The 26,140-nt window shown below is 42.0% G+C and overlaps 1 protein-coding gene across 6 annotated transcripts in view; it reads right to left on the reverse strand.

Annotated features, from left to right (window-relative positions):
• The window catches only part of THSD4 (thrombospondin type 1 domain containing 4), a 645,198-nt gene that overhangs the window by 560,281 nt on the left and 58,777 nt on the right, over window positions 1–26,140 (reverse strand). For all 6 annotated transcript variants that reach the window (XM_044980124.1, XM_044980125.1, XM_044980123.1 and 3 more), the window contains one exon: window positions 17,870–18,300. In XM_044980124.1, coding sequence (XP_044836059.1) covers window positions 17,870–18,300 — 431 coding nt within the window. The remainder of the gene's footprint in view (window positions 1–17,869; window positions 18,301–26,140) is intronic.

Genomic DNA, 26,140 nt, shown 5'->3' on the forward strand with positions numbered 1-26,140 from the left:
AAGCCTCATGGATGCACAGCGCTTCCCGCTGGGCTCTTCTAATCGCACGGTTGTCTGGCTGAGCGTAATCAGCAGCCAGGCGATTTGCCTCAACCTCCCATCCCACCATAAAGGTCTCCCCCTTGCTCTCACAGAGATTGTGGAGCACACAGCAAGCTGCAATAACAATAGGGATATTGGTTTCGCTGAGATCCGAGCGAGTCAGTAAGCTTCGCCATCTCCCCTTGAGACGTCCGAAAGCACACTCCACCACCATTCTACACTTGCTCAGCCGGTAGTTGAAGAGCTCCTTGTCACTGTCCAAGGTGCCTGTATAGGGCTTCATGAGCCAGGGCATTAGCGGGTAGGCTGGGTCCCCGAGGATCACTATAGGCATCTGCACATCCCCAAGAGTTATTTTGTGGTCCGGGAAGAAACTACCTTCCTGCAGGCGTCTAAACAGACCAGAGTTCCTGAAAACACGCGCGTCATGAACCTTGCCCGGCCACCCGACGTTGATATTGGTAAAACGTCCCCTATGGTCCACCAGTGCTTGCAGCACCATTGAAAAGTAGCCCTTTCGGTTAATATACTGGCTGGCCTGGTGGTCCGGTCCCAGGATAGGGATGTGAGTTCCATCTATAGCCCCACCGCAGTTTGGGAATCCCATCACGGCGAAGCCATCTATGATGACCTGGACGTTTCCCAGGGTCAACGATTGCGTAGGCTACTTGCATCACAGCAACCCCCACGGTAGATTTGCCCACGCCAAAGTGGTTCGCTACTGACCGGTAGCTGTCTGGCGTTGCAAGGTTCCAGAGGGCTATGGCTACTCGCTTCTGCACAGTCAGGGCTGCTCGCATCCGGGTGTCCTTGCGTTTCAGGGCAGGGGACAGCAAGTCACACAGTTCAAGGAAAGTGCCCTTACACAACCTGAAGTTTCGCAGCCACTGTGATTCATCCCAGACCTGCAGCACTATGTGGTCCCACCAGTCCGTGCTTGTTTCCCGGGCCCAGAATCGCTGTTCCACAGCATGAACATGACCCATTGCCACCATGATCTCCGCGGCGCGGGATCCCGTGCTTTCTGAGAGGTCTGTGCCACTCTGAGACTTCATGTCCTCACCGTGCTGCCGGAGCCTCCTCGCCCGATTTCTCAGCAGCTGACTGTGGAAGAGGTGGACGATAAGGTGCGAGGAGTTGACAACAGCCATAAGTGCAGCGATGATCGCAGCGGGCTCCATGCTCGCAGTGCTGTGGCGTCCGCGCTGTCACTGACCAGAAAAGTGCGCGAAAAGATTTCCCGCCGGCGCTTTCAGGGAGGGAGGGCAGGAGTGACGGTTGAATGATGACAGTTACCCAAGACCACCCTCGACACATGTTTTCCCCCAGCAGGCATTGGGGGCTCTACCCAGAATTCCAATGGGCAGCGGGGACTGCGGGAACTGTGGGATAGCTGCCCACAGTGCACCGCTTCCAATGTCGACGCTTGTCCCGTTAGTGTGGACTCACAAAGTCGAATTAGTGTCCTTAGTATGGATACACAAATTTGACTTTGTAAGGTCGATTCCACAAATTCGACTTAAGTTGAATCGAACTACTCTTGTAGTGTAGACATACCCTAAGTCATTCCTTTTGAGTACAAGTTAGATGCCAGCTTCACTCCACATGAAATGGGGCTGGAGAGTGCAGGGAGGGAGGGTACCACTGCCCCCATGATAACTTTCAGCCCAATGATTAGCACACTCACCTCGGATGTGGGAGACTCAGGTCTGGTTCCCCATTCCGCATGATGGGGAGACAGAATTTGAACAGGGCTCTTGCACTCCTCTGGAAAGTGTTCTAACCACTGAGCTATAGGATATTCAGATGTTTGTCTGTCCTATTGGACTTCTCGCAGCCACGCCGCCAAAAGCCGCCTGCCCCTCGTGCTTGAGGGGGCCAAAAACAGAGCCACCCCGATTCAGTTTCACAGAGAGAGAGAGAGAGAGAGAGAGAGAGAGAGAGAGAGAGATTTGAAATGTTGATTACTATTTTAAGGGAGAAAAAGCTGAAGTTACAGAGGGTGATAGGTCATAAAATAGTACGATAAGCAATAAAAAAATTATTAGAAGCTTGAAATGTGCTGGCAGAGGAAAGAGACAAAGATCAAGCAATAAAAGCCATTTTATTTGAAACTGCAGCATACATACTGCAGGAGGGAGCAAGGGGCACATGTGGCCTAGACCTTGCAGGGCCTTTGATTGTTTCAAGAGTCTTTGAAGTAGTCACTGGCAGTGCTGCAGCAGCAAGCAGCCTAAATGAACAAAGAAAAGGAGGCTATGCCTCATTTGAAAGGTTTGCCTGGAAACTTAACTATCTGCACCTTCTGGGATTCTCACCGACCCATGAATTATATTGCAGCTACCCACTTGCAGCAAAAGGCAGTAATGCAATAGTAACTGTCATAGAAAGAGAAGAGGGATAGATAACTAAAAAGCGTAATTGAAATTCACTACATTTATCGCTCTTATTAACAGACATCCCATCAGATGCATACATTTAATAAAAAATGGTTTTCAGTTGCTTTTTTGGTGGGGGTAAGGGGGAGGATTATTTTTAAACACATTTATTCTTGAAATCATAAAATTGCTGCCAACCAGATACATTTCCTTACTAAAAGGAATCTGTGCTCTAATGTGACAGCAGCAAATATTAAACACATCTCAGACACAGTGATATAGTGAGGGACCCACCATTTCTGGTCCCTTGGAACGCTGATGTGTATTTCAACACCTTTAAAAATGTTTCTACAGCACAGACCTTACCTTGCAGTTTTTCACTTCAGCAAAGCACTTAAACTTAAACATCTACTTAAGCACATGCTTATATCCCATTGACTAGAATATTTAAAGCGTAGCACATGCTTCAGTGCTTCCCCCTCCACATTGATTGACTCAGCAGTTTCACTGATGTCACTGTGAGTATAAGAATTGCAGAATTAGACCCAGTACAAACCTTCCAGGACCAATTTAAAAAAAAACATGAAGATTCCAGTATTCCCCAATGTACATCATTAAACAATGCCCAAAAACAAATAGCTATCACATAGTCCACACTACAATTTTATAGCCGTGCAGTACCAGCCTCTCAAACCCAACTCAGCTGACACGGGCCAGATGGGGGTGTTTATTGCAATGTAGACATATGCTTAAGGATGTCTCTCATACAGAACATAATGCAAGATCATCATGATTGGCCTTTACCGAGCCAATTGGATTGCAAATGCTACATTTTGTCACCCCTGGTCTTTGAATCAAGTAACACCTCCTCCTTGACCATTCTAAGCCATTAATACACAATACTTCGGGGTTAATATACATTATATTTTTGAGTTAACATGGTAAAAAAAATGAATGAACTAGAACACATGAAAAAATGGAAAAGTGAAATGCATAGTTTTCTGTTACTATTGAAATGAAAATATCTTGGGAATATTCAGGGGATAGCTTGATTGGGTTTTTGTTGTTGTTTATAAACCAATTTAAGGTTGTCATACTTTGTTACATCTATTTTTTTTAAAACAAGAGGCAATTTGGAGTGTTTTATAGAATTGAGGCATAGTCAATGCCTGCGGGAAGGGAAGCCAGCACATCCCTTGGACCGCACTGCTTCCCGCAGCCCCCATTGGCCTGGAGCAGCGAACCGCAGCCAGTGGGAGCCGCGATCGGCCGAACCTATGGACGTGGCAGGTAAACAAACTGGCCTGGCCCGCCAGGGGTTTTCCTTGAACCAGCGGCGGACCAGCTTTGAGAACCACTGATCTAGACCATCCCTGACAGGTGTTTGTCTAACCTGCTCTTAAAAATCTCCAATGATGGAGATTCCACAACCTCCCTAGGCTTACCCACCCTGACAGTTAGGAAGTTTTTCCTAATGTCCAACCTAAACATCCCTTGCTGCAATTTAAGCCCATTGCTTCTTGTCCTCTCCTCAAAAGTTATGAACAAATTTTCTCCCTCTTCCTTGTAACAACCTTTCATGTACTTAAAAAAATTATGTCCCCCTCAGTCTTCTCTTTTCCACAAACCCAATTTTTTCAATCTTCCCTCATAGGTCATGTTTTCTAGACCTTTGATCATTTTAGTTACTCTTCTCTGAAAGTTTGTCCACATCCTTCCTGAAACATGGCGCCCAGAACTGGACACAATACTCCAGTTGAGGCCTAATCAGTGCAGAGTAGAGCGGAATAATTACTTCTTGTGTCTTGCTTACAACACTCCTGCTAATGCATACCAGAATGATGTTCACTTTTTTTGCAACAGTGTTACACTGTTGACTCATATTTAACTTGTGGTCCACTATGACCCCCACATCCCTTTCCGCAGTACTCCTTGCTATGCAGTCATTTCCCATTTTATATGTGTGCAACTGATTGTTCCTTCCTAAGTGGAGTACTTTGCATTTGTCCTTATTGAATTTCCTCCTATTTACTTCAGACCATTTCAAAATGACCTGGACAAACTGAAGAATTATAATCCTAATCTTCCAAAGCACTTGCAACCCCTCCCATCTTGGTATCGTTGGCAAACTTTATAAGTGTACTCTCTATGCCATTATCTACATCATTGATGAAGATATTGAACAGAACTGGACCCAGACCTGATCCCTGCTCAACCCAACTCGTTATGCTCTTCCATTATGACTGAGCCACTGATAACTACTCTCTGGGAACCGTTTTCCAACTAGTTATGCACCCACCTTATTAGTAGCTCCATCTAGGTTGCATTTCCCTAGTTTATGAGAAGGTCATGTGAGACAGTATCAAAAGCTTTACTAAAGTCAAGATAAACCATGTCTATGTCCCCCCCATCCACTAGGCTTGTTACCCTGTCAAAGAAAGCTATCAGGTTGGTTTGATATGATTTGTTCTTGACAAATCCATGCTGACTGTTACTTATCACCTTATTATCTTCTAGATGTTTGCAAATTGATTGCTTAATTATTTGCTCCATTATCTTTCCAGGTACAAAAGTTAAGCTGAGTGGTCTGTAATTTCCCAGATTGTCTTTATTTCCCTTTTTATAGATTGACACTATATTTGCCCTTTTCCAGTCTTCTGGGATCTTTCCCATCTTCCATGACTTTTCAAAGACAATCACTAATGGTTCAGATATCCCCTCAGTCAGTTCCCTGAGTGTTCTAGGATGCATTTCATCAGGTCCTGGTGACTTGAAGACATCTAACTTGTCTAAGTGATTTTTAGCTTGTTCTTTCCCTATTTTAGCCTCTGATCCTACCTCATTTTCACTGGCATTCACTGTGCAAGATGTCAAATCACCACCAACCTTCTTGGTGAAAACTGAAACAAAGAAGTTATTAAGCACCTCCGCCATTTCCACATTTTCTGTTATTGTTTTCCCCCCCCTCATTGAGTAACAGGCCTACCCTGTCCTTGGTCTTCCTCTTGCTTCTATGTATTTGTAGAATGTTTTCTTGTTACCCTTTATATGTCTAGCTAGTTTAATCTTGTTTTGTGCCTTGGCCTTTCTAATTTTATCCCTACATACCTGTGTTTTTTGTTTACATTCATCCTTTGTAATTTGATCTAGATTCCACTTTTTGTAGGACTCTTTTTTGACTTATAGATCATTGAAGATCTCCTGGCTAAGCCAGGGTGGTCTCTTGCCATATTTCATATCTTTCCTATGGAGTGGGATACTTTGTTCTTGTGCCCCTAATAACGTCTCTTTGAAAAACTGCCAACTGTCTTCAATTGTTTTTTTCCCTTAGACTTGCTTCCCATAGGATCTTACCAACTCCCTGAGTTTGCTAAAGTCTGCCGCCTTGAAATCCATTGTCTTTATTTTACTGTTCTCCCTCCTACCATTCCTTAGAATCATGAACGCTACCATTTCATGATCACTTTCACCAAAGCTGTCTTCCACTTTCAAAATCTCAACCAATTCCTCCCTATTTGTTAAAATCAAATCTAGAACAGCCTCTCCCTTAGTAGCTTTCTCCACCTTCTGAAATAAAAAATTATCTTCAATATATTCCAAGAACTTGTTGGATAATCTGTGCTGTGCTGTGTTATTTTCCCAACAGATGTTTGAGTAGTTGAAGTCCCCCATCACCACCAAGTCCTGTGCTTTGGATAATTTTGTTTGTTTGTTTTTTAAACAACTATCAGTCCCTGAAAATTTAAAAAGTGCAATTATCTAAAAAAAATAGGAAGATGGATATTTATTTTCAATAAGGAAGATGCAGCAGTAAATACAGTGAAGGGCTTTTTAAAAAAATGTTTAAACTCCTGTAAACATAAGATTTACATATACATTATATATCTCCATATAAAAAATGTTCATCTTGAACCAGTGCCATTACACAAGTGATACCAGGCTTTATTTCTTGGCATTGTCAACTCCATGATTCAAAACTACAACTGCTCTAAAATTGTCCCACTCATACACACTCTCCAGTTCTTTTACTACTTCTGCATTGTTGTGTGTTCTAAATACTCTTAAAGCATCCGATTCAAAAATAAAAGTTTAGTCTGGAAAAACTGTACCTCACAAATTTTTGCCCTGTTTTCTTAAAATCTTAAGTCACAAGATAAACGCCATCTACTGCTGTCAAGCTTATACTTTGTAGTATTTCAGCAGATTCTGACACACAGAGCATATTTTTACTGAAAATAACTGATTTAGTAGTCTTGGAGAGTGTAGTGCCATTTACTCCCCTTAGAAAGGGAGAGCTCTTAAGAGCCAGGTGGATTTGCACCACTGTTTTGAGGCAAAGACCACCATATATCACCTCACAGTACTATACCACAGCACAGCTTTGCATTCCACACTCGCCTTTCACCAGCTTTAAATCAATCAGGAGGAAATAGTTTAAACATGAACAAAAGAGGGTAGAACTTAGACTCCGTTTTGTGTTGTAAAAATATGTGCAGATATGCACATTAACCTAGACAATAGCTCAAAGTGATTAACAGCCACCTTTGACAAATCTTTGGTCACATTAATCTATAGCCCCTGGGAAAACACTAGTCCATCTTCCTATGAGTAACCACACTTTTCTGGCCCCTTATAACATTGTTTGCACTTTAATATCACATTTCACTGCTATTAGCCCAATGCAGGCATTTGAATAATTAATTACTGAAGTGTAATTAAAATTATACCACTAACTAAACAGGTTGCTTAATAATTTTAAACTTGAGTGCCTAAAGCCAAGCTCCTCAATCCATATAAAAATGGGCTGATTTTCAGAGGTAATAAGCATTGGGAACTTTCATTGGCTTAATTATAGTTTGCACCGTTAAGCATCCACTGATCTGAGCATTAACAGCAGGAATTGGTATACATATAAGATAGCTTCAGATTTAATACAGAGTTCTCCTTTGCATTTTTTTTTAAACTATACTCCGAGGAAATGAAAAACTAATAAAATTTAAAAGACTCTCTGGAGTCCTTGTTAACCTCCCATCAAGAACCTTAAGGTAAAGCACTACACTAGAGTTATTCTGCTTTTCCAATAACTACATGTAAAGGTGAGCTCACCCAAACCCCCCAACTACAAGGGCTAGGCGATGCATCAGAATTTGAACTTAGATCCAGATCTAATTTTCACAGCTGGTCCCCATTTCTGTAACAGGTTGAATAAAACCCCAAATCCCAACATCCTGAGAGTTTGTTTTCAAAATCTGTCTCCAAATTTTGCAGCTCAGGTCCTTGTCTATCGTGTATATCAAAGCTGCAGCCACATAATAGAAAAAGTGCGTGGGGGGGCGGGAAAGAGGGAAACGAGAGCAGGAGTTTAAATGCATACAGCCTCCAGCTGTGTTATGGGGTTCATCCACAAGGTATTCAAATTATGGTAGGAGACATGTTTGCCTTATTTCACCCCAGCAATGGTGCCTTCCCCTAAAGCATTCCAAGGTGCTTTACAATTGTTAGGGGTTTTTTAAATTTTTTGACAGCACTGTACAAAGTCTGCTCACAGTACTGTAATAAAAACCAGTATTAATTAGGAAAAAAAAATTGAAGCCCAGGGTACTTCCTGAATTAATAGCTGGATGGGAGATGGGGTAGCACAAAGTCAAGTTGAGGCCAAAATAACCTCAGTTAGCTATTCATTTCCCAGGAAATACCTTGCACTGAGGTCTTTATTGCTATTAGAACCTGTTCAGAATTTTTTTCAGAAGGAAAATAAACGTTTTCCTCCTGATGCTGTCATGCCTTCCGAGTGTCGTGGAAATGATGTCTCTGAATAATGCTGATCCTGTTGACCTGGATACTTTTAAAGAACTTACATCCAGTAAAGCAGCAAATCCTATTTTATTTTTTAAAAATTCAGTTTTCACATACAAACACTCTACGTAAGTTACAATACATCAAAATTTTATTCCATTAGAATAGAACAATAATGCTAACCACTGGGGAAGTATTTGAGCTGTGTTTCTAGTCCAGAAATGTAAACAACTTGAGAACTTAGTTTATATTGTTTCAAACAAGGTGATGAGATGTGTGTTCACTTCCACAAACTGGAGCTGACAAGAGTAGGTCAAGATAAGTCACGTCAGAAGACACAGTTAGTGAGGTGTAAATTGGTTAAGGGCATGACAGCTGTATTGTCCCTACTGAGACTGAGGTTAAGTTTAGATGGTCCAACCAAGGGACCTACATTTCCCACACCAAATACACTAGCAGATGAGACAACATAGGTAGCTTCAGAAAGGAAAAGCCACTTTTGATCACCTATACTCTCTCCCCTTCCCTTATGTACAGTGTTAGAACTACCCAACCTCAGGCAGAACCTACGTGGTACAAAGAAGCACAGCAGACTTTCCACTTCAACTGCTGGCACCAGAAGAAAGGAAATGCAGCCGTAGCAATGTGAAAGGTTGATAATTTTTGGATTCTTTCCTCAGTACAAATCCTCCCTCTCACCCACTTTCCACATACAGAAATGCCTTAAGGAAACTCTTCCCCCATTAATAGGTTTCCAAAACTATAGTGAGACTGATTTTTCATTTGTGTAGGGATGGGGAGATGTAATTACTTTCAACTTGCACTGTTTATCTAAGTCTGTGTTACCAACCCACCTCATTAATGTCTCATAAATCTCACTGACATTTGCAATTTTTCCTTCTTTCAATAAAAATACACATACGCACTTAGTTCAGCCCAGAGTCCACATCAGCTTCTGCCAATGCTGATGCAGCCACAGGGCTCCACAGTAAAAATTCCACTTGTAGAGGGAGATGAAGTAGCAGTGACAGAAAAGTTGCAATTGTCTCTCAACTGCATGGGGGTGTGTAGGTAGCCAGTGCAGCCCAACTTGTGGGTGCCACTAAAAGATATGCTGACTCTGCACAGTTTCTTAGCAGGCTCAGAAAATCCCCTCAACAGAGAGCAGGCAATGGCAACCCCACCTTCTCCACTCAAGTTGAATCCCTCGTCCTTTCTGGTGCCAGAGATAATTGACACCTTCCAGTATCCACATCAATGGAACTACCCATGTTCTTTAATATTTATCACTTTCATAGCTGCTAGGATTTGAATTGCTCTTTTAGGACCCGATCCTCAAATTTAAAACATATGAGCAGGCCCCTGCACCCTGAGTCCCTTTGAAGCCAGTGGGGTGCTACAGAGGCCCAGCATGACTGGGGCCTCAACTCTCTTCATTTCTGCAGTTTCACTGGTGAGAAAGGCAGAGCTCTCCGAGCTTTAAACACTAGTCTGTCAACGCTATTTCTATTGCAAAGGTGTTTTCTGTTTTCAACGCTCTGCCTTTCTGCATGGTCCAGCCCCCTTTTCAATGTGGCTGCTTCTTTTTTAGATGCTTTAGTACCTGGATTTTTACACTACCGATTTTATGCTGGTTTGTTCCTGTTCCTATTGTTTTAACTGTGAAGTGCTCCAAGTACCTCAGCTGGCAGAGATGATGCTTTAAGAAGTAAAATAATTACGTAAGATTATCATACAGTTAAACAATTGTAATGGGCACTTAGCTCTCCAGACAAAGCAAGTGTGCTCCCTATTCTACAGTTAGCAACCAAGGGATCTGCAGCATTTTTAACTCCTACCCCACTTTCAACTTACTGAATTCATGGCTTCCGAATAAATACATGTACTATGAAGAAATTCTAGTTACAATGCTCCAAGAGAGCAGCAATTGTTAATGAAATGTATTATTTGCAGTCTGTTAACACTAACAGTGTGGTAGGCGCTATCCAAACATACCATAAAGAAGCCCCCTGCCCAAATGTTTTTTTCAGACATTACTATAAACGCGAAAAAAGACAAACTGAGGTGATTTGGGACATTTTTGTAGTATAACTCAAAGATGTCCATTTTAAAATCAAAGCTTTTGGCTTGCCCATTAATCACCAATAAAATCTGAGCCCTTTGGAATTAAAACAAATTAGAATGGCCAAGACTGAGGTTTAAAAATTGGCCATTGCATATGAAAAGTATTTTTTTCCAATCAGTTTCACAAGAATTTTTATTTCATGCCAAATAATGTAATTGCATTCAAGTGGGAACAGATTGTAAGCAACTTTGGTTTGTTTTTTTAAATGTATGTTATTTAATTTTTATTATCAATTTTCTGATAATCAGTACCATAATTCTTTTTAAAAGATACAGGGCCCAGTTCTGCAGTCCTTATTCACATAGGTCCCGATTCAAGAAAACTTCAATTTTTAGGGCCAATACTTATGCATGTGGTTAACTTTTAAGTCCTTTCCTGGATTGGGGCTGTGTTGTATCACTGAATCATGCAATAGTCCTACGGAGTATTTGAAAAAGTATGTACTACTCAGTGTGAGTAAGGATTGCACAGTATACAAAACAGTATTAAGAACAAGACTAGGAACGCAGGTAACATACCAATACTATATATTGATGCCTTTGAGATCCGTATAGGACCTGCATTAGGGGAACAAGAGGACCTCAAGATCATATGGTAAACTCTAATACAAAAGCATTCTCCTGAAGGATTATTGATGGGGGGAAAAGGAAAGAAAAGAACAAAATCCCATATCAATGCCCCTTCACAAGACCTGGGAAGATAAAGCAAGTCAGCAGGACTGTATTTTGGAGATGCTTAACTGCTTTGCCCCACATTTTAAAGAAAATGTATTATTTTTATTGTCAACAGCTTCCTCAACAGTCACAAAATTCAGTATTTTTCAAAGCCATTTCTGAAAGAGAATCTGCGTCTTTCCATTTCAAACAGGATTACTTTTTAGTGACCATCAGTGCTGCTAAAAGCAGCTTTTTAAAAACTCCCTTATTTGCAGCCTCGAGGTTTTTATTAGGGCCCGTTTAAAAAAAAAAATCTGTCAAAAATTAGGTTTTTGAGTAACACTAATTTTTCATGAAAGGAGTCTGCTTTCCACAGCAAATTTTCCACTTCTCAATCAAAAAAGTCTAACACCAAAAAAATCAAAAATTATTCAGAATTATGCCCTGGTTCCACTTGAAAGTTGCCGTTCCATGGCAATGAGTACTGGATGCCTCATGCCTTCATCCTTCTCCATGGATCAGGCTACCCAGCTGGACCATATCTCCTATGACTCACCACAACAAGAGAGGAGACCATAGTGCATCATGGAAGATGTGCTCTTGCCAGAGAGCCTGGCCTATAGAGAAGAGTGGGGACATATCTCCCCCAAACCACAACTCACATGAGGCACCACAACGGTACTTCCAAATAAAAATGCTCAGTGGTCAGCTGAAAGTTTTCCCGTTTTCTATTTTTTACCAAAAAGTTCAATCTTTCTGTGGAAGAAAACCTTATTTTCCAATGAGCTCTCACTAGTATTGTTTAGTATCAGAGGGGTAGCCGTGTTAGTCTGTACCCACAAAAACAACAAGGAGTCCGGTAGCACCTAAAATACTAACAGATTTATTTGGGCCTAAGTTTTCGTGGGTAAAAAACCTCACTTCTTCAGATGCATGGACTTAAAGTTACAGATGCAGGCATTGTATAATGACACATGAAGAGAAGGGAGTTACCTCACAAGTGGAGAACCAGTGTTGACAGGCCAAGTCGATCAGGGTGGATGTAGTCCGCTCCCACTAATAGATGAGGAGGTGTCAATTACAGGAGAGGCAAAGCTGCTTTTGTAATGAGCCTGCCACTCCCAGTCTCTATTCAAGCCCAAATTAATGTTGTTAAATTTGCAAATGAATTTTAGTTTTGCTGTTTCTCTTTGAAGTCTGTTTCTGAAGTTTTTTTGTTCAAGAATAGTTACTTTTAAATCTGTTATAGAAGGTCCAGGGAGACTGAAGTGTTCACCTACTGGCTTTTGTATGTTACCATTCCTGAGTCCATTTATTTTTTTACGTAGGGACTGTCCAGTTTGGCCAATGTACATGGCAGAGGGCCATTGCTGGCACATGATGGCATATATCACATTAGTAGACGTGCAGGTGAACGAGTCCCTGATTGTGTGGCTGGGTCCTCTGATGGTGTCACTAGAGTAGATATGGGGACAGAGTAGGCAACGAGATTTGCTACAGGGATTGGTTCCTGGGTTGGTGTTTCTGTGGTGTGGTGTGTAGTTGCTGGTGAGTATTTGCTTCAGGTGGGGGGGTTGTCTGTAAGCGAGGACTCGCCTGCTTCCCAAGGTCTGTGAGAGTGAGGGATTGTTTTCCAGGATAGGTTGTAGATTGTTGATGCGCTGGAGAGGTTTTAGCTGGGGGCTGTACATGATGGCCAGTAGTGTTCTGTTATTTTTATAGCACTTAAGTCTGTGCTAGGCAATTTGCTTGCTCCCCACCACAGAAGGTTTAATCCTGCACACACCTACTATACACATAGCACCTATTATGGTAGTATTCCTTCTTCAATTTCACTACTTACAAAAATACGCAATACACCTGGAATAGCAAGGAGGGATGAGTTTTGATAAGGTTCTTGCAGTTTTTCCCAAAAGAAAATATTTTTGGAATCTTCATTCCACAATAAATTATGACACTTCATCCCAATTTGAAATTCCATTTGCTGACTAGCTCTAATCAAAACAATGCTTAACTGAAAAGCCCCTCTATGCTCTCCTAGGGAACAGAGCTAACATCAGAACAATAAATGGCAATGATGTCCTGTAACAGCATGTGCTGACTCAGGAACTAACTCAGCACCTTGTCACTCAATTCCCCACCAGTTTACATTAATTGAGTTCCGACTGAAAGACAAGGAGTTGGCAGAGGAGGTCAATTAATGGAGTGGAGATCTTGCTGAGGGGCTAACAGCGTGGAAGACTCCCCAGAAGCTAGGACTATATAAGCAAACAGGAAGTTCCTGAAGGAGATAGAGAGATTAAGGAAGGCAGAGGTAGGGAGGACTGGCTGCTGCTATTACTCTACGGTACCCCAGAAGCAAGTGGAGAAGCTGGCCACGGATTGTAAACCTATATATAACAAAGCACAGTGGTGGTTAAAGCAGCAAAGAGTCCTGTGGCACCTTATAGACTAACAGATGTTTTGGAGCATGAGCTTTCATGGGTGAATACCCACTTCGTCGGATGCATGTAGTGGAAATTTCCAGGGGCAGGTATATATATATGCAAGCTCCCTGGCCACACAATAGCAGATCTTAAGGTAGCCATCCTGCAGCAAAAAAACTTCAGGACCAGACTTCAAAGAGAAACTGCTGAGCTTCAGTTCATCTGCAAATTTGACACCATCAGCTCAGGATTAAACAAAGACAGTGAATGGCTTGCCAACTACAAAACCAGTTTCTCCTCCCTTGGTTTTCACACCTCAACTGCTAGAAGAGGGCCTCATCCTCCCTGATTGAACTAACCTCGTTATCGCTAGCCTGCTTCTTGCTTGCATATATATACACCTGCCCCTGGAAATTTCCACTACATGCATCCGACGAAGTGGGTATTCACCCACAAAAGTTCATGCTCCAAAACGTCTGTTAGTCTATAAGGTGCCACAGGACTCTTTGCTGCTTTTACAGATCCAGAGTAACACGGCTACCCCTCTGATACTTCAGTGGTGGTTAAGAAGAGCTGAAGTGATTGTGATCAGTTACTGAGGCTGGAAAGTACTCTCAGGAGACAACCCAGGACAGAATCACATTCAGAAAAGCATTTAGTATGAGCTTAAGTGCTTTCCTGAACAGGAGAATCAGGGCCTAAATGACTACTACTTAATTACGATAGTAATAGAACTTTGCATGAGACAGATATGAAATTCTACCATCCGGATATACAGCGCAGAAGTTGCCAAAGTCTAAGAAGAAAGTTCAAATGCTGTGGATATCATTTTCATTGAGTGTACTATGTTACTTTAAAAAAAATTCAGACACTTTCTTTAATTACCTCTTCTCTTAATTGAGACAGGCCACATAATTCTGTCTCAACTAAAATAACAGTATAGTAAGAGAAGAATTTCTGCCCCAAAGTCATCAGGAGAGGACAAAGCATGTTTTCAGAGCTCTTTTCCCCCAGCATACCCACAAAAAAGGCATCCATAATGTGAAGAGAGACCATCCAAAACTACTGGCTCTGATGCAAACCCCTGAAATGATTGAAAGAGGGAAGGACTTCACTTTGGCCCCTCTTTCCTGCAGTTATGTGCAGGACACAAATGCGGGGAGGGGCAAGCCATCTATAGCTGTAGAAGAGATGCCTATAGGAGGATGCGCAGCAGCAGCAACTACTGCGCATCCTCCTATAGGCATTATGCTTGCCATTTGTCTTCACATGCATAATTTATCTAGGCCAGTACGTCCCCGCCGCTTCCAGCGGCTCCCATTGGCTTAGAGCAGTGAACCGCGGCCAGTGGGAGCCACGATTGGCCTGACCTGCAGATGCGGCTGGTCAACAAACCAGCCCGGCCTGCCAGGGGCTTTCCCTACACAAGCAACATCCCAAGTTTGGGAAACACTGCTATAGGTATTCCTGTTGGAGCAGTACACCTCTCTCCCCACATATACACAATACAACCAGAGCCACAATCGAGCACTAAGGTCCAAACTGGTTTATTCGTCCCTTCCAAAAAGGAATCCAGTTAAAATTTTAAAGTAGGTCAAAATTTGGGCTAAGCTCTCCATTCCCTCGCCCCCGCCATTTAAATTTTCTAACTCTACCCGATTAGCCATTTATAGTTCAGTGTTTCTACATTCTCAATTGCATTAAGAGACCATTCACATTTGCTGATTTCTCTACTTTCCTGGTTGGCTGCCTGAGAACTTTTCCACTTCTTTCCAAAAGGTACAAACGTAGTTTGCTTCTTTGAAGGACACCCATTGCTCGTGGAATATATTTGACTTGGAAGCAGTCCCATTTCATCTTACTATGCTTTCAGATGTTAACTCTTCTCAGTCACAAATCTTAATTCCTATTTTATTGTTTTAAAGAAATCTACTCAAGTTATGGATCATATATAAATCTGAAAACAGTAATTATAAATATTCCAAAAACTTTGAACTAATTCTCTACATTATTAAAATACAGACTTTTTTGAATGACTTGGGACAGTTTCTTATACCTCCCCATTTTATGGGCTATTGAAGAACAAATTTTACAGTATATAAATCGTATGTAGAGCTCATTAATATTTGGAATTCATTTTCTACCCACCAAATACAGTACCCTCCCTTGCAACAAACATTTGACCTCTGGACTTCACAAAATTAAGAACACATATTAGGCCTGCCATGCCAATCCATTTCATTTTAAATTTTAAAAAAATTCCTAGTGTCTTTACAGTCACCGGCAAAACATCTCAAAAGTTACACAACATAATAGGCTCTAAAGCCACAAGGGACCATTTTACACAAGAAAGAAATAATTTGTTACATAAATAAGACTTAAACATCTCAATATCAATCACTCTCTTTTCAAGACTTCCTCCTTGGAAAAACTTCTATACATCTGTACACAGATTTGCATCATAACTAGAGAAGTGTAAAAAAAATTAAAATCCCCAACATAAACCAAGAGGACTGCCATCATACAGGAAAGCAGAGCTGAATTAGGCTTTATCCTCATTTTAAGATTCCATATTACAAGGCTGTTGTACTGTATCCTAACTTCTTCACAATGTTCAATACTGAGTTCTGCCCATTCTCCTCTCCTAAATGTTCTGTTCATCTCCTTTTCCAACTGCAGAGGCTGCTCTAAGCTGCGCCAGCCACCAATCGCCCCCAGGAGCTGCTACCACAGCTAGGGATAGCCAGAATGGAGAGGAAAACACCAGACAAGTCCAGCAGGTTGATAGCGGAAATGCTACCGAAGCTGTAGCCCACCAGAGGATTCCACCTGGGCAGGGAAGGCCCCCCACAAGCTGGATCAGACAGACAGTTTTAGAATGGCTTTGCACTGCTGATTCAGGGACATTCATCTATTTTATGTCTTTAATTTCTATATTTTGGGAGAAACAAGAATAAAGTGAAATTGCCCGGAACTAGAAATGTCAGCATCTGAACCTAGTTTGGTTCCAAGTAAGCTTTGATGTGCAGAACTCACTGAGACAAACATAGGGGGAATAAGTATGCTGCTGCTGTTTGACAGGAGAGAGTTTCCTGCAAGCTGTCAAGTCAGCCCCTTTTCCCCAGAAATGGAGAGTCACGGGTGTATTGCTGGGTTTATCTCAGGGTAAGCGCAAGGGTTCTCAACCAGCAAGCCAGTTGAAATTGAAGGAGCAAAGAAACAGAGCATAGAAAGGCAAACTTTGACAAGGTAGCACAGGATCGCACGTCTATCCAAGAAATTAGGCCTCAAAGGTGGGCATGGCCACAGGTTGCTTGAGGGTAAGTGCATTCTCAACTATATTTTAAGCTTTGAGATTCTGGCATGAACTAATGAAGTTCTGTCTTTGGGGAGTGACAGGAACATAGAGTTAATATTAAATCAGAAGAGGGGAGCTGTTAGAGATTGAATTGTTAAAATGATATACACTGACTTCAGTGGATATTAAAATAAGGGCTAGTCAAGGTGAGCATTTAAAAAAAGGTTCATTTACTTTAAAAAAAAAATCAGTTTTTCCTATAGAAAAAGCAAAAGGGATATGAAAAAGAGAAGGGACGACAAAACAAAAACAACAAACCAGAAAACCAAAACGTCCTTTTTATTGAAAGACAGGAAATTTTGACCAGAACGCAAAATTTGGTTTAAAAGCCATTTTTCATCACAAGTAGGTTTGAAGACAAAATTTCAAACTAGTTCTAATTAAAATAGGCTGATGAGATTGGTACCTGAGGGGCATAGCACAGTTATCCTTTACTAGGTTTACTATGAGGTTGGCAAAGGGTAATGGATCATGGGGGGAAATTACTAGATCACAAAATTATATTTTAAGCGGAGATATTAAAATAGCTTGCAGTTTTATTTTGCCTGCAGGCAAAATTATCACACTCATTTTTGGTTTTAGAACATAAACAGCAGATATTGAAATATAATACACTAAGGCCTGGTCTACACTGGGGGTGGGGGGTGTCGATGTAAGATACGCAACTTCAGCTGTGGGAATACTGTAACTGAAAACGTATCTTATTCCAACTTACCTCCCATCCTCACGGCACACGATCGACGGCCGCGGCTCCACCATCAACTCCGCTACCGCCACTCCGGAGTTCTGGAGTCGATGGGGAGCGCGTTTGGGGATCGATACATCGCGTCTCAATGAGACGCGATATATCGATCCCCGATAAATCGAACGCTACCCGCTGATACGGCGGGTAGTCTGGACGTACCCAGAGTATCACAAGCTCTCTCTTAGACAGCCCTCCAAAACAGTTTGTGGATATTACAGACCCATGCTATTCTTCCCTGAGATTTGCCCATCAATTAATTTAATATCTGGCATGAAGAGAGACATTCTTCAAACACACCATTCACACCAAGCTATGGAATCAATTACACGTGCAAGAACAGTACCTCCTCTCTGGCTTGGTTCTGTGCCTTTGAGAATGCCGGCTGCCTCTCAATGTTCCTCTGTGCAGATGGCTGTCATTGCGGCTGGTGGAGGAAACTGAAGCCCAAAGACCTCTCTGAAGCTGCTCCTCGTTTCTGTGAAGTGGCACGGATGTACGGATGGCAGAGATGACATGGCCAGAATAAGAGGTCAATGGATCTTCACGATGGTGGGAATGCTGGGGTGCAAGAGTTCTTTCCAAGGCTGGGTACTGTTGCCCCGGTCTAGAATAAGCCCTGTCATGGTAATAGCTTGGGAGGCAGGGCCGGGTTTGCTCCATCACCCCACCACTGCAACTTCGAGAGCAAGCAGACCAGGGGCCCCAACTGCCCCATATGCCTGGGATTCCTGCACTGCTGTCTTCAGAACTTTGTTCTTCTATCCTCTGGGGAACCTGAGGACACAGATGGACAGAATTAGGGTAACTAGAAATTACACTGCAATATAAAGGAAAGCTCTACTTTGGCTTTTAAAAGCCATTCATTCCATCCTCATGGAAATTGAACCCACGCTGACTGAGAGCTGATTAATTTATATTTATTCAGATGCTATGTCAGACATTTGCTTCACTCTGCTAGCACAAGAGGTAGCATCCCTCTTAGAACCATCAACCCTTCAGACTAAAAGTTGTTTTTGGACTTTCTGGACAGGGCTGGATTTCCCTTTGGCCTCCATGGTGGAAAATGCTGCTCAGTGCAAAGTTCAGAAGCGTGGAGATGGAAAACTATTTTTTTCCTCCACATCAACAGCAAAGTCAGATGGGAGGGGAAATTAGTTAAATAAAAAAACCTCAAGTCACTTACCACACAGTGACTGAAAGACAACAAAAGATCTGAGTTACATTTTTGTTCTCTGTGACAGAGACTAAGATGTCTCTGCTTGTTTCTCCCCTGCTTGTGACTGAACAATAGTGATCGCATGTGGTGGATTGAGGTTTACGTGACATTTCAGACTGAACTTTTTACAGAAGCAGCAAAACCAAAGAGGACAAGAAAGCTGCATTATTGAAAAAGTGCACTGCATCCTCTTCTTTTTCTGTTAATGCAATCTGCTACGGGCTGGATTGCAACCTTACAACTTCAGAAGCAGGTCAGGAACTGGATTATTAATCTACTTCTGTGTTGTTCAGAGAGAGAAATAAGATGACGCAGCTTTCACTGGAGCAGCTTACTTCTCGCAGCTGCACAGCCTATTCCCCACTCACCTGCATGGCATGAGGAGCAGCAGATAACCCAGGCCTGTTCTTCCTCATGTGCAGTGTCTAGCAATGAGGAGAGCCTGCGCAGGGCAGTAATGGGTTTCCTAATTCCTCTGTATGGCCCGGGGTCATGACGGAGACCTTTTAGTACTGGGTTGAGTATTTCATATTTGAAATTCAAGAGTTAAGGCATTTTGATTAGACATAGTTCATAACAAGTTTATTTGCTTTTAATGGATGAGCCTTTAGTCTTCTAATCAAGTTTCCAAGGCAAATACTTATGGATTATGGATATTCAGAAGTCTTTCTTTACACAAATATCTTGTAATGTTTGCTGAAACTTGTTGTTTCAGGTAACGTTCCTGTCAATAAATTTGTTCACTGGTCTATCCGCTGAACAAGAATACAAGAACCACACACTCCAAAGAACATTTCACTTGGAATGGTAAAGATGGAATAGTCGTGAATAATTTTTTATACTCTTTCATGTACAAATATGCAGCCATCTCATATCTTTAAAAGATGACTCACAGATCTCTCTCTAGGTCACATTTTCTTTTCAAAGGATGTCCTCTTAATAACATAACTGTCATTAATGGTTTTGTTCCATGCATCATTATGTGTAGGGTACAGATTAACAACTAAATATTTGTCTCCAGTCAAAGTCTGCTTGAACTGCAAACCCCCTCAACCAGTCAGAGCACATTACTGAACAGCTAGCTATAAACATGGGAAGGCTTTAGTGGAATGTGGTTTGCAAATATGGCTTGAATACACTACTACAAAATGAAAACCCAGGCCAGAACAGGGTTTGTGGTGGACTATGTAACTGTCAGCTGTGGTCTATATAATCTGAAACATTCCCCTCCTCCGAGGTTCTTCTCACTCTTTCATCACGAACCACATTAAAAAAAACCCTGAATTTAATTGTAACTAGCAAATAATAAAAAGCATCTGTATTAATGTGATGTGTTCTCAGTTTCTGCAATGTTACTTAGAAAACAGGAGCAGATGTCTCTGTATTTAATATTTCTTTTTCCATGGGTAGCCCATTTGGCATCAGCCTATTAAATTCAATTGCCTGTACAACCAAATAACTACATAATGTTGAAATTATGAACAATATGCAACAAGGTACTGGTTTCTGGCAATTATATTTGCATCTATTTCCAATAATAGAAAAGCACTGGCTTATAATATGACCAAACAACTAAATCATTCATCAGTTTTCAGTTTCTTCACTGAACACTTACTATTTATATATAAAAACTGGGTTAACACAGCACTATCATAAATATAAAACTGCCACATGTTAGATTAAGATAATCATCCATCATCTTTCTTGCACCCGGCCCTAGTTTGCAGTGAAATTTCCTTGTCATGGAAGTAAACATTCATTCTCATCAGAAACATCAAATTTAATTTGTCTGGATTGCTTAGTCATCATTTTTATGGTGATTCACTGCAACTTTTTGCAAAGCCACAGGCATTCATCCAGGCGATGATTAGAATCTATCAGTTTGCAAACAAGCTCAAACAACCACTTAAAAATTAACCATTTTGTTCCATAGAAAGAGTAACAGACATAAAAGTGACAAGTGTTGACCTGTCAGAGAAAGACCCTCCCGTCTGTCAGACCTCAATATAGCAAGAATTGTTTCAGACAAAATGAAACTTTGACTGGCTAAAGGCAGCAGAAAAGTAGTTTCACCCACCTTCATGTCTAATTTTACTGCTGAGATAGCACCGCGGGCTTTAATCTAGGTATTTAAATCAGAAGGCAATAAAACAAAAAGTCACTCTAGCATGTCTTATACTCTGGTATATTCATTAATGAGACTTACGCACACAGGTTGGGGAAATTCTGGGAAAAGAGGAAGTTTAGATAGCAGATCTGACAGCATTTACATAGCATATTTCATCTTCAAAGCACTTTACAAACATTAACTAAATCCTCACATCAGTCCTAGCAGGTAACTGAGTGGGCATAATTCCCAGTTTGCAGACTGGGAAAACAGATTTTAATTTGCCCAAGGCTGCAAAGGAGTTGGAGTCTGAGGGCTCATGTACATAGCACCGCAGCTTGGACTACATAGACCTCTTTAAACTGAACTACGTTAATTTAAACTATGTACCTTTTAGTTCACACCCACAGCATCCACACGGAGAAGTTACCATACAGCACACTAGCATGTGCTGCCATTCACCCCCACACACCTGCCCCCAGTTCTAAATGCAGAGTTATGTAGACGTAGCCTAAGATGACCTATGTATTCAGAGGTCCCTGGCTCCGAATCCTGTGCTCTAACCATGTCTGTTACTCTCCCTTCAAGACTTCAGTTGTCCCTTGTGTAATATGTATTTGCCTGAAGGAAGAACCTGACAAGAGACAGTGGGAGCCTCGTTTTCTTTATCACTATGACCTTTTGTTTGCAGTTAAAATTATCTAGAGTTCTTATAACATTTATTCCCCCCCCTGCATATATGTCAGGGGAGAATGTGAAACACATCGTGAACCTAGTACCTTTCTCCACTAACCTAAATCCATCTGTCTACAGATTCAACAAATTGAAGTAATCGATTAGGCCATTTAGTCCCTCTTCCCACAGAGAAGGGTTGCTTCCTACTGTATATTAACTAGTATTATCCAGTCTAATTGTAAATGCACCAACAGAAGAGGTTTTCCTCTGCTTCCCTCAGGAGATTACCCCACAGCTAGGATGTCTACACTGAAATGTTTCTTACTGTCATACCCTTATTCCTAGTTATATCCCCTTTTGGTATTTTAAATTATTCCCTTTTCTCTCCTTGGTATGTACACTCTAAACATGTGCCCTCTTAAGTTTTTAGGCGAAGATACTGCCAAGTGATTTCTTGTAATCTTGCTTCATTTGGAACTGTAATCAGGTTTATGCTCTTCTTTGAACTTTCTTTTTTTCAATTTGTTAGTAGCTTTCTAGTAGAGGTGCCAAACTGAACAGATGTTACCCCTGCAGGATGGTAATTGCCATGATCTCTCCTTTTCCCCCTCTATTGTACATCAGTACAGTAACTCCCCACTTAACGTCCTCTCGCTTAATGTTGTTTCGATCTTACGTCCCGCTCAATTACAGAACATGCTTCATTTAAAGTTGTGCAATGCTTCGCTAGAACGTCATTTGGCTGCCTGCTTTGTCCACAGCTGACAGACCCCCTATAAGCTCCCCTACCCCCCCCACAGCACCTCCCACCCACCAGCAGACCCCGCGGATCAGTGCCTTCACCCCCTCCCCCCGCCCATGGCAATCAGCTGGCTTGCGGCATTCAGGAGGGAGCAAGGAGGAGCGAGGACTTGGCGTGCAGGCTCCCCATCCCTCCCGAATGCCACAAACCAGCTGATTGCAGCGGGCAGGATGCAGAGGAGGGAGAGGGGAGCCTGCGCACCAAGTCCTCGCTTCTCCCCCCGCCCTCCTGCCCTCTGAACATCGCAAGCCAGCTGCTTGCCACAGGCAGGAGGGTGGGGAGAGGAGCGAGGATGCGGCGTGCGGAGTAAAGGGGGTGGAGGGGGGAGGAGAAGAGGCGAGTTAAGGGTAGGAGCTTGGGGGAAGGGGGAATGTGGACGGGCCAAGGGTTGAGCCCCCAGTCCCGGTGCTTGCAGAGTAGGGGAAGCTGCTACTGCTGCTGTGCAACGGGCTTCTCCTAGCCTACAATACCTTCAGCCCCCTTGCCTGCCTCATTGTCTCCAGTGCCAGTGGGTGGTGCCTGTGTGGGGTAAGGCAGGGGAACCTCCCAACTATAGTACTGTACTGTATGGCAAAAAAAAAAAAAAATTCCCTGGAACTTAACCCTCTTCCCTCCCAGTCTTATGGAGGAATTGGATTCGCTTAACATCCTTTCACTTAAAGTCGCATTTTTCAGGAACATAACTACAACATTAAGTGAGGAGTTACTGTACTATATATGCCTTGCTCCAATCTTCTTGTAGCTCCCCAACTGTCCATTATTTATATTAAAAAATGTCAGTGCTATAATAAAAGTAATTTGCCAGCTCTCTTAATACCTTTAAGATGTACAGGAACAATCCTTCAGGAAGCCACACTGAATACTTCCTCTCCGTCCATGTTTCCCCCACCTGGAACCAAAAGCCTTTTTGATGTGGGGTTCCAAGTTCATGTAATGCAGTTGTGGGACTACCTGAACCCCCGGAGCCAGCCTGCTTCCAGACTTGGGACCTCATGTTGCAGCAATACATGCTACTCCAGGCTGCAGCCCTGATCTGTAAGCCTTTCAGAAAGATAACATTTTCCCCATCTCCAGTTCCATCAGCACTGCTCCAGTGTGGTAGCAGGCTGCCTGAAGCTGCTCTCATGCAACCAGAAAATGGGTACACGGTAAGAGTGAAGTCTTCTGCCAAGCCTCTGCAGCACACCTGTACAGGGGAGGATGAGCAGGGAAACAGAACACACTAAAGACTGATCAGTCAGTTGTGTGTGAGTAAGAACAACAGAGTCAGTGATATCCTTCACATGTTACTCCTTCATAGTGGCTTTTGTGATACTTGTTAACTGAGTTCAGGGGAGAACATACCGTATGAGTGAAACGCCTTGTATGAACTCTCAGCCAAATTCAGACACAAGTAAAATTAATAAATAATGTTTTACTTTTACTCATGAAAAAAAAATCTATCACCTCTCTGAAACAAAGGCTGCAATACAGACAAACAGCAGCTTCTTAAAATCCAAGGTCAGGGATTTTCTAAAATCTCCCCTCCCCACCCTCCTAAAATAGCTTTTCTACATATAAAAATGTCACTAATTTAAACTCCAAAATATCAGGAATTTCCAGGGCCAGAAGCAAGTGCAAAGAAAGATAGGCTAGATTTTCCTCTTTCAGGGGTATAAATCTCCCATTTCTAACTCTGCTGGGTTGTGAGATATTAGATCTGTCACAGCAAACAGACAATTGTTTGTCCCGGGCATCAGCTTAGAGAAATATTGTTGGCAATTCCATATTTGGGGAAAAGCAAGTGGCTGCTCAAAGCTGCTCAGAGATTTAGACTGTTCAATTAGCCTCAGCAAAGATGGAGCAGTGGGCAGAGTGCAGGGGAAGTGCATACTGAACACAGTTTATTATTACTAAATAATAATAAAGGTAGAATTTTCAAAGCCCGAGAGTTAGGCACCCAGTTGAATAGGATTTGTCCACTAATACCCTTAAGCTCTTTTGGAAATCCGAGCCATAATTTGGATGAGAATTACTTGGGCATGTGGGACTACTGTAACTTAGACTGATACCTGAACAGATGTTTTATGTAACCACTCAAAAAAATTACAAATGCACAATCAGGGCATGATTCAACATATTAAAAATTCACAAGTTTAAAGTCTGGTCTCTTGTAGCCCTTGTGAGAGGTAAAACAGGAGTTTTGCAACATAGAAAAGGGGAGGTCTCAGGCACCAACAGAATCCAGCACGTACTGGTCCTGGAAAGACTGAGATTTTGGACTTTAAATTTGTCGGTTTAAACACCTCTAAAATGATCTGAAAAGGGTCTTCTATCCTTAAAGTGTACAGGGATTTAATAAATCCCTCTATGCCTGGTATAGTAGGACTCATGGTAACTAAAAAGCACCTCATTTTATAGGTTCAGGTATATTTTAAAAAAAAAAAGTCCCTATAGAATATTTTAAAATTTTCTAAAAACACATTTGTCGGGTCTGGAGCATTAAATGCGGCTGTGACCTTTAAGTGGTGTGACAGAGTATGGCAAAGTTCAAAGCCATCAGCTGCCTCTGGAGCTGGGGTGGATACCAAACTGAACAACAAAGAGGTGCTGGTGACAGTTTGTAAAAAGGAACTGTACTAACTCAATTCATTTGTGTTTTATTTAATCATTTTTATTCAATAAAAGTCACTGTAGTTAATTACAAAGGCATGACTATCTTATTTGGAGCTAAAGACAACGCCTAAAACAGTTTTTCTGAAATGTGCCATATACAGAATACATAATGAAGTTGAATAGTAAAGGATCTATCAGCATGCATTTAGGGTTATTTGTATTACTCATTTGTAATTCACATGCCTCTCCCAACCTCATGCTGGTAAGACTGACACCATCCCACACCACCCTCTACTCTGTGGTAGAAAGCTATACTTTTTTGTGAGAGGCCTCATTAAGACCATGTTTCTTAATTGAAACTGAAAGAATGAGTGTGTGTGTGTTTTTACAGCTCTTAAGCTAGAGGACAAATCCCACATAGCCTTCAGCTGTATTTGAACCCACCCAAGTATAATCACGAGACTTGATCTGTGCCCAAGATAAGGCTAAAAATGTGCCCAAGATTAACAAACTGAAGTCTCTCTCTCTATAGCAACAGAGAAAAAGGCCATGAACATACCCCAACATTATGAAATATGCAGTCAGGGAAACTGTTAATATACTGGACTGATATTGTGGGAAGTCTTCATCTTAAGTATAACTAGCAGCAGATATCTGCAAAAGTTGAAACTGATGAAAGGAACTATCTAACCAGGTTGAAATAGACGCGTGAACTAGATCTCAGGACCAAACTCAACCCAACTTAAGCAAGTGCAACTCTGTTGATTTAAGCAGGAGCTGCTGGATGCTCAGCACTTCAGAAGAATCAGGTTACTTATTTAAGAGCCTAACGTTAGGTTTTGTGCAGGTTGGTGGGCTCTTTCATCAGTCAAGGAAAGAACCAACACCAGAGCCAAGTCTGTTTCAGGCACTTGCCTTAATTCATTGGTTAAGCCAAATACCTGGACAACATATCCAGCTAAAGTAGCTCCTCTGCCCCACCTTGGCTACAGTGCTCAGAGACATGTTCCTCTCCTGTCTCAGCCCCTCCAGATCTGTGCCCTGATTCAAGGACTTCCTGCAGGCACCTATCTTCTCCTTCAATTCTTATGTTCCAGGCCATCTACCTGGGAGTCACCCAGTAGCTGGGTTCTTTTCCCCTACTAGAGAAGGCTTCTGGCAGTTCTCTAGCCCAGCTGAGCGCTTGCTTTTATAAGAACCAGGTCCTCTTCAGGCTATC

The sequence above is a fragment of the Mauremys mutica genome, chromosome 11 (genome assembly GCF_020497125.1).
Source record: "Mauremys mutica isolate MM-2020 ecotype Southern chromosome 11, ASM2049712v1, whole genome shotgun sequence".
Classification (NCBI taxonomy): domain Eukaryota; kingdom Metazoa; phylum Chordata; order Testudines; family Geoemydidae; genus Mauremys; species Mauremys mutica.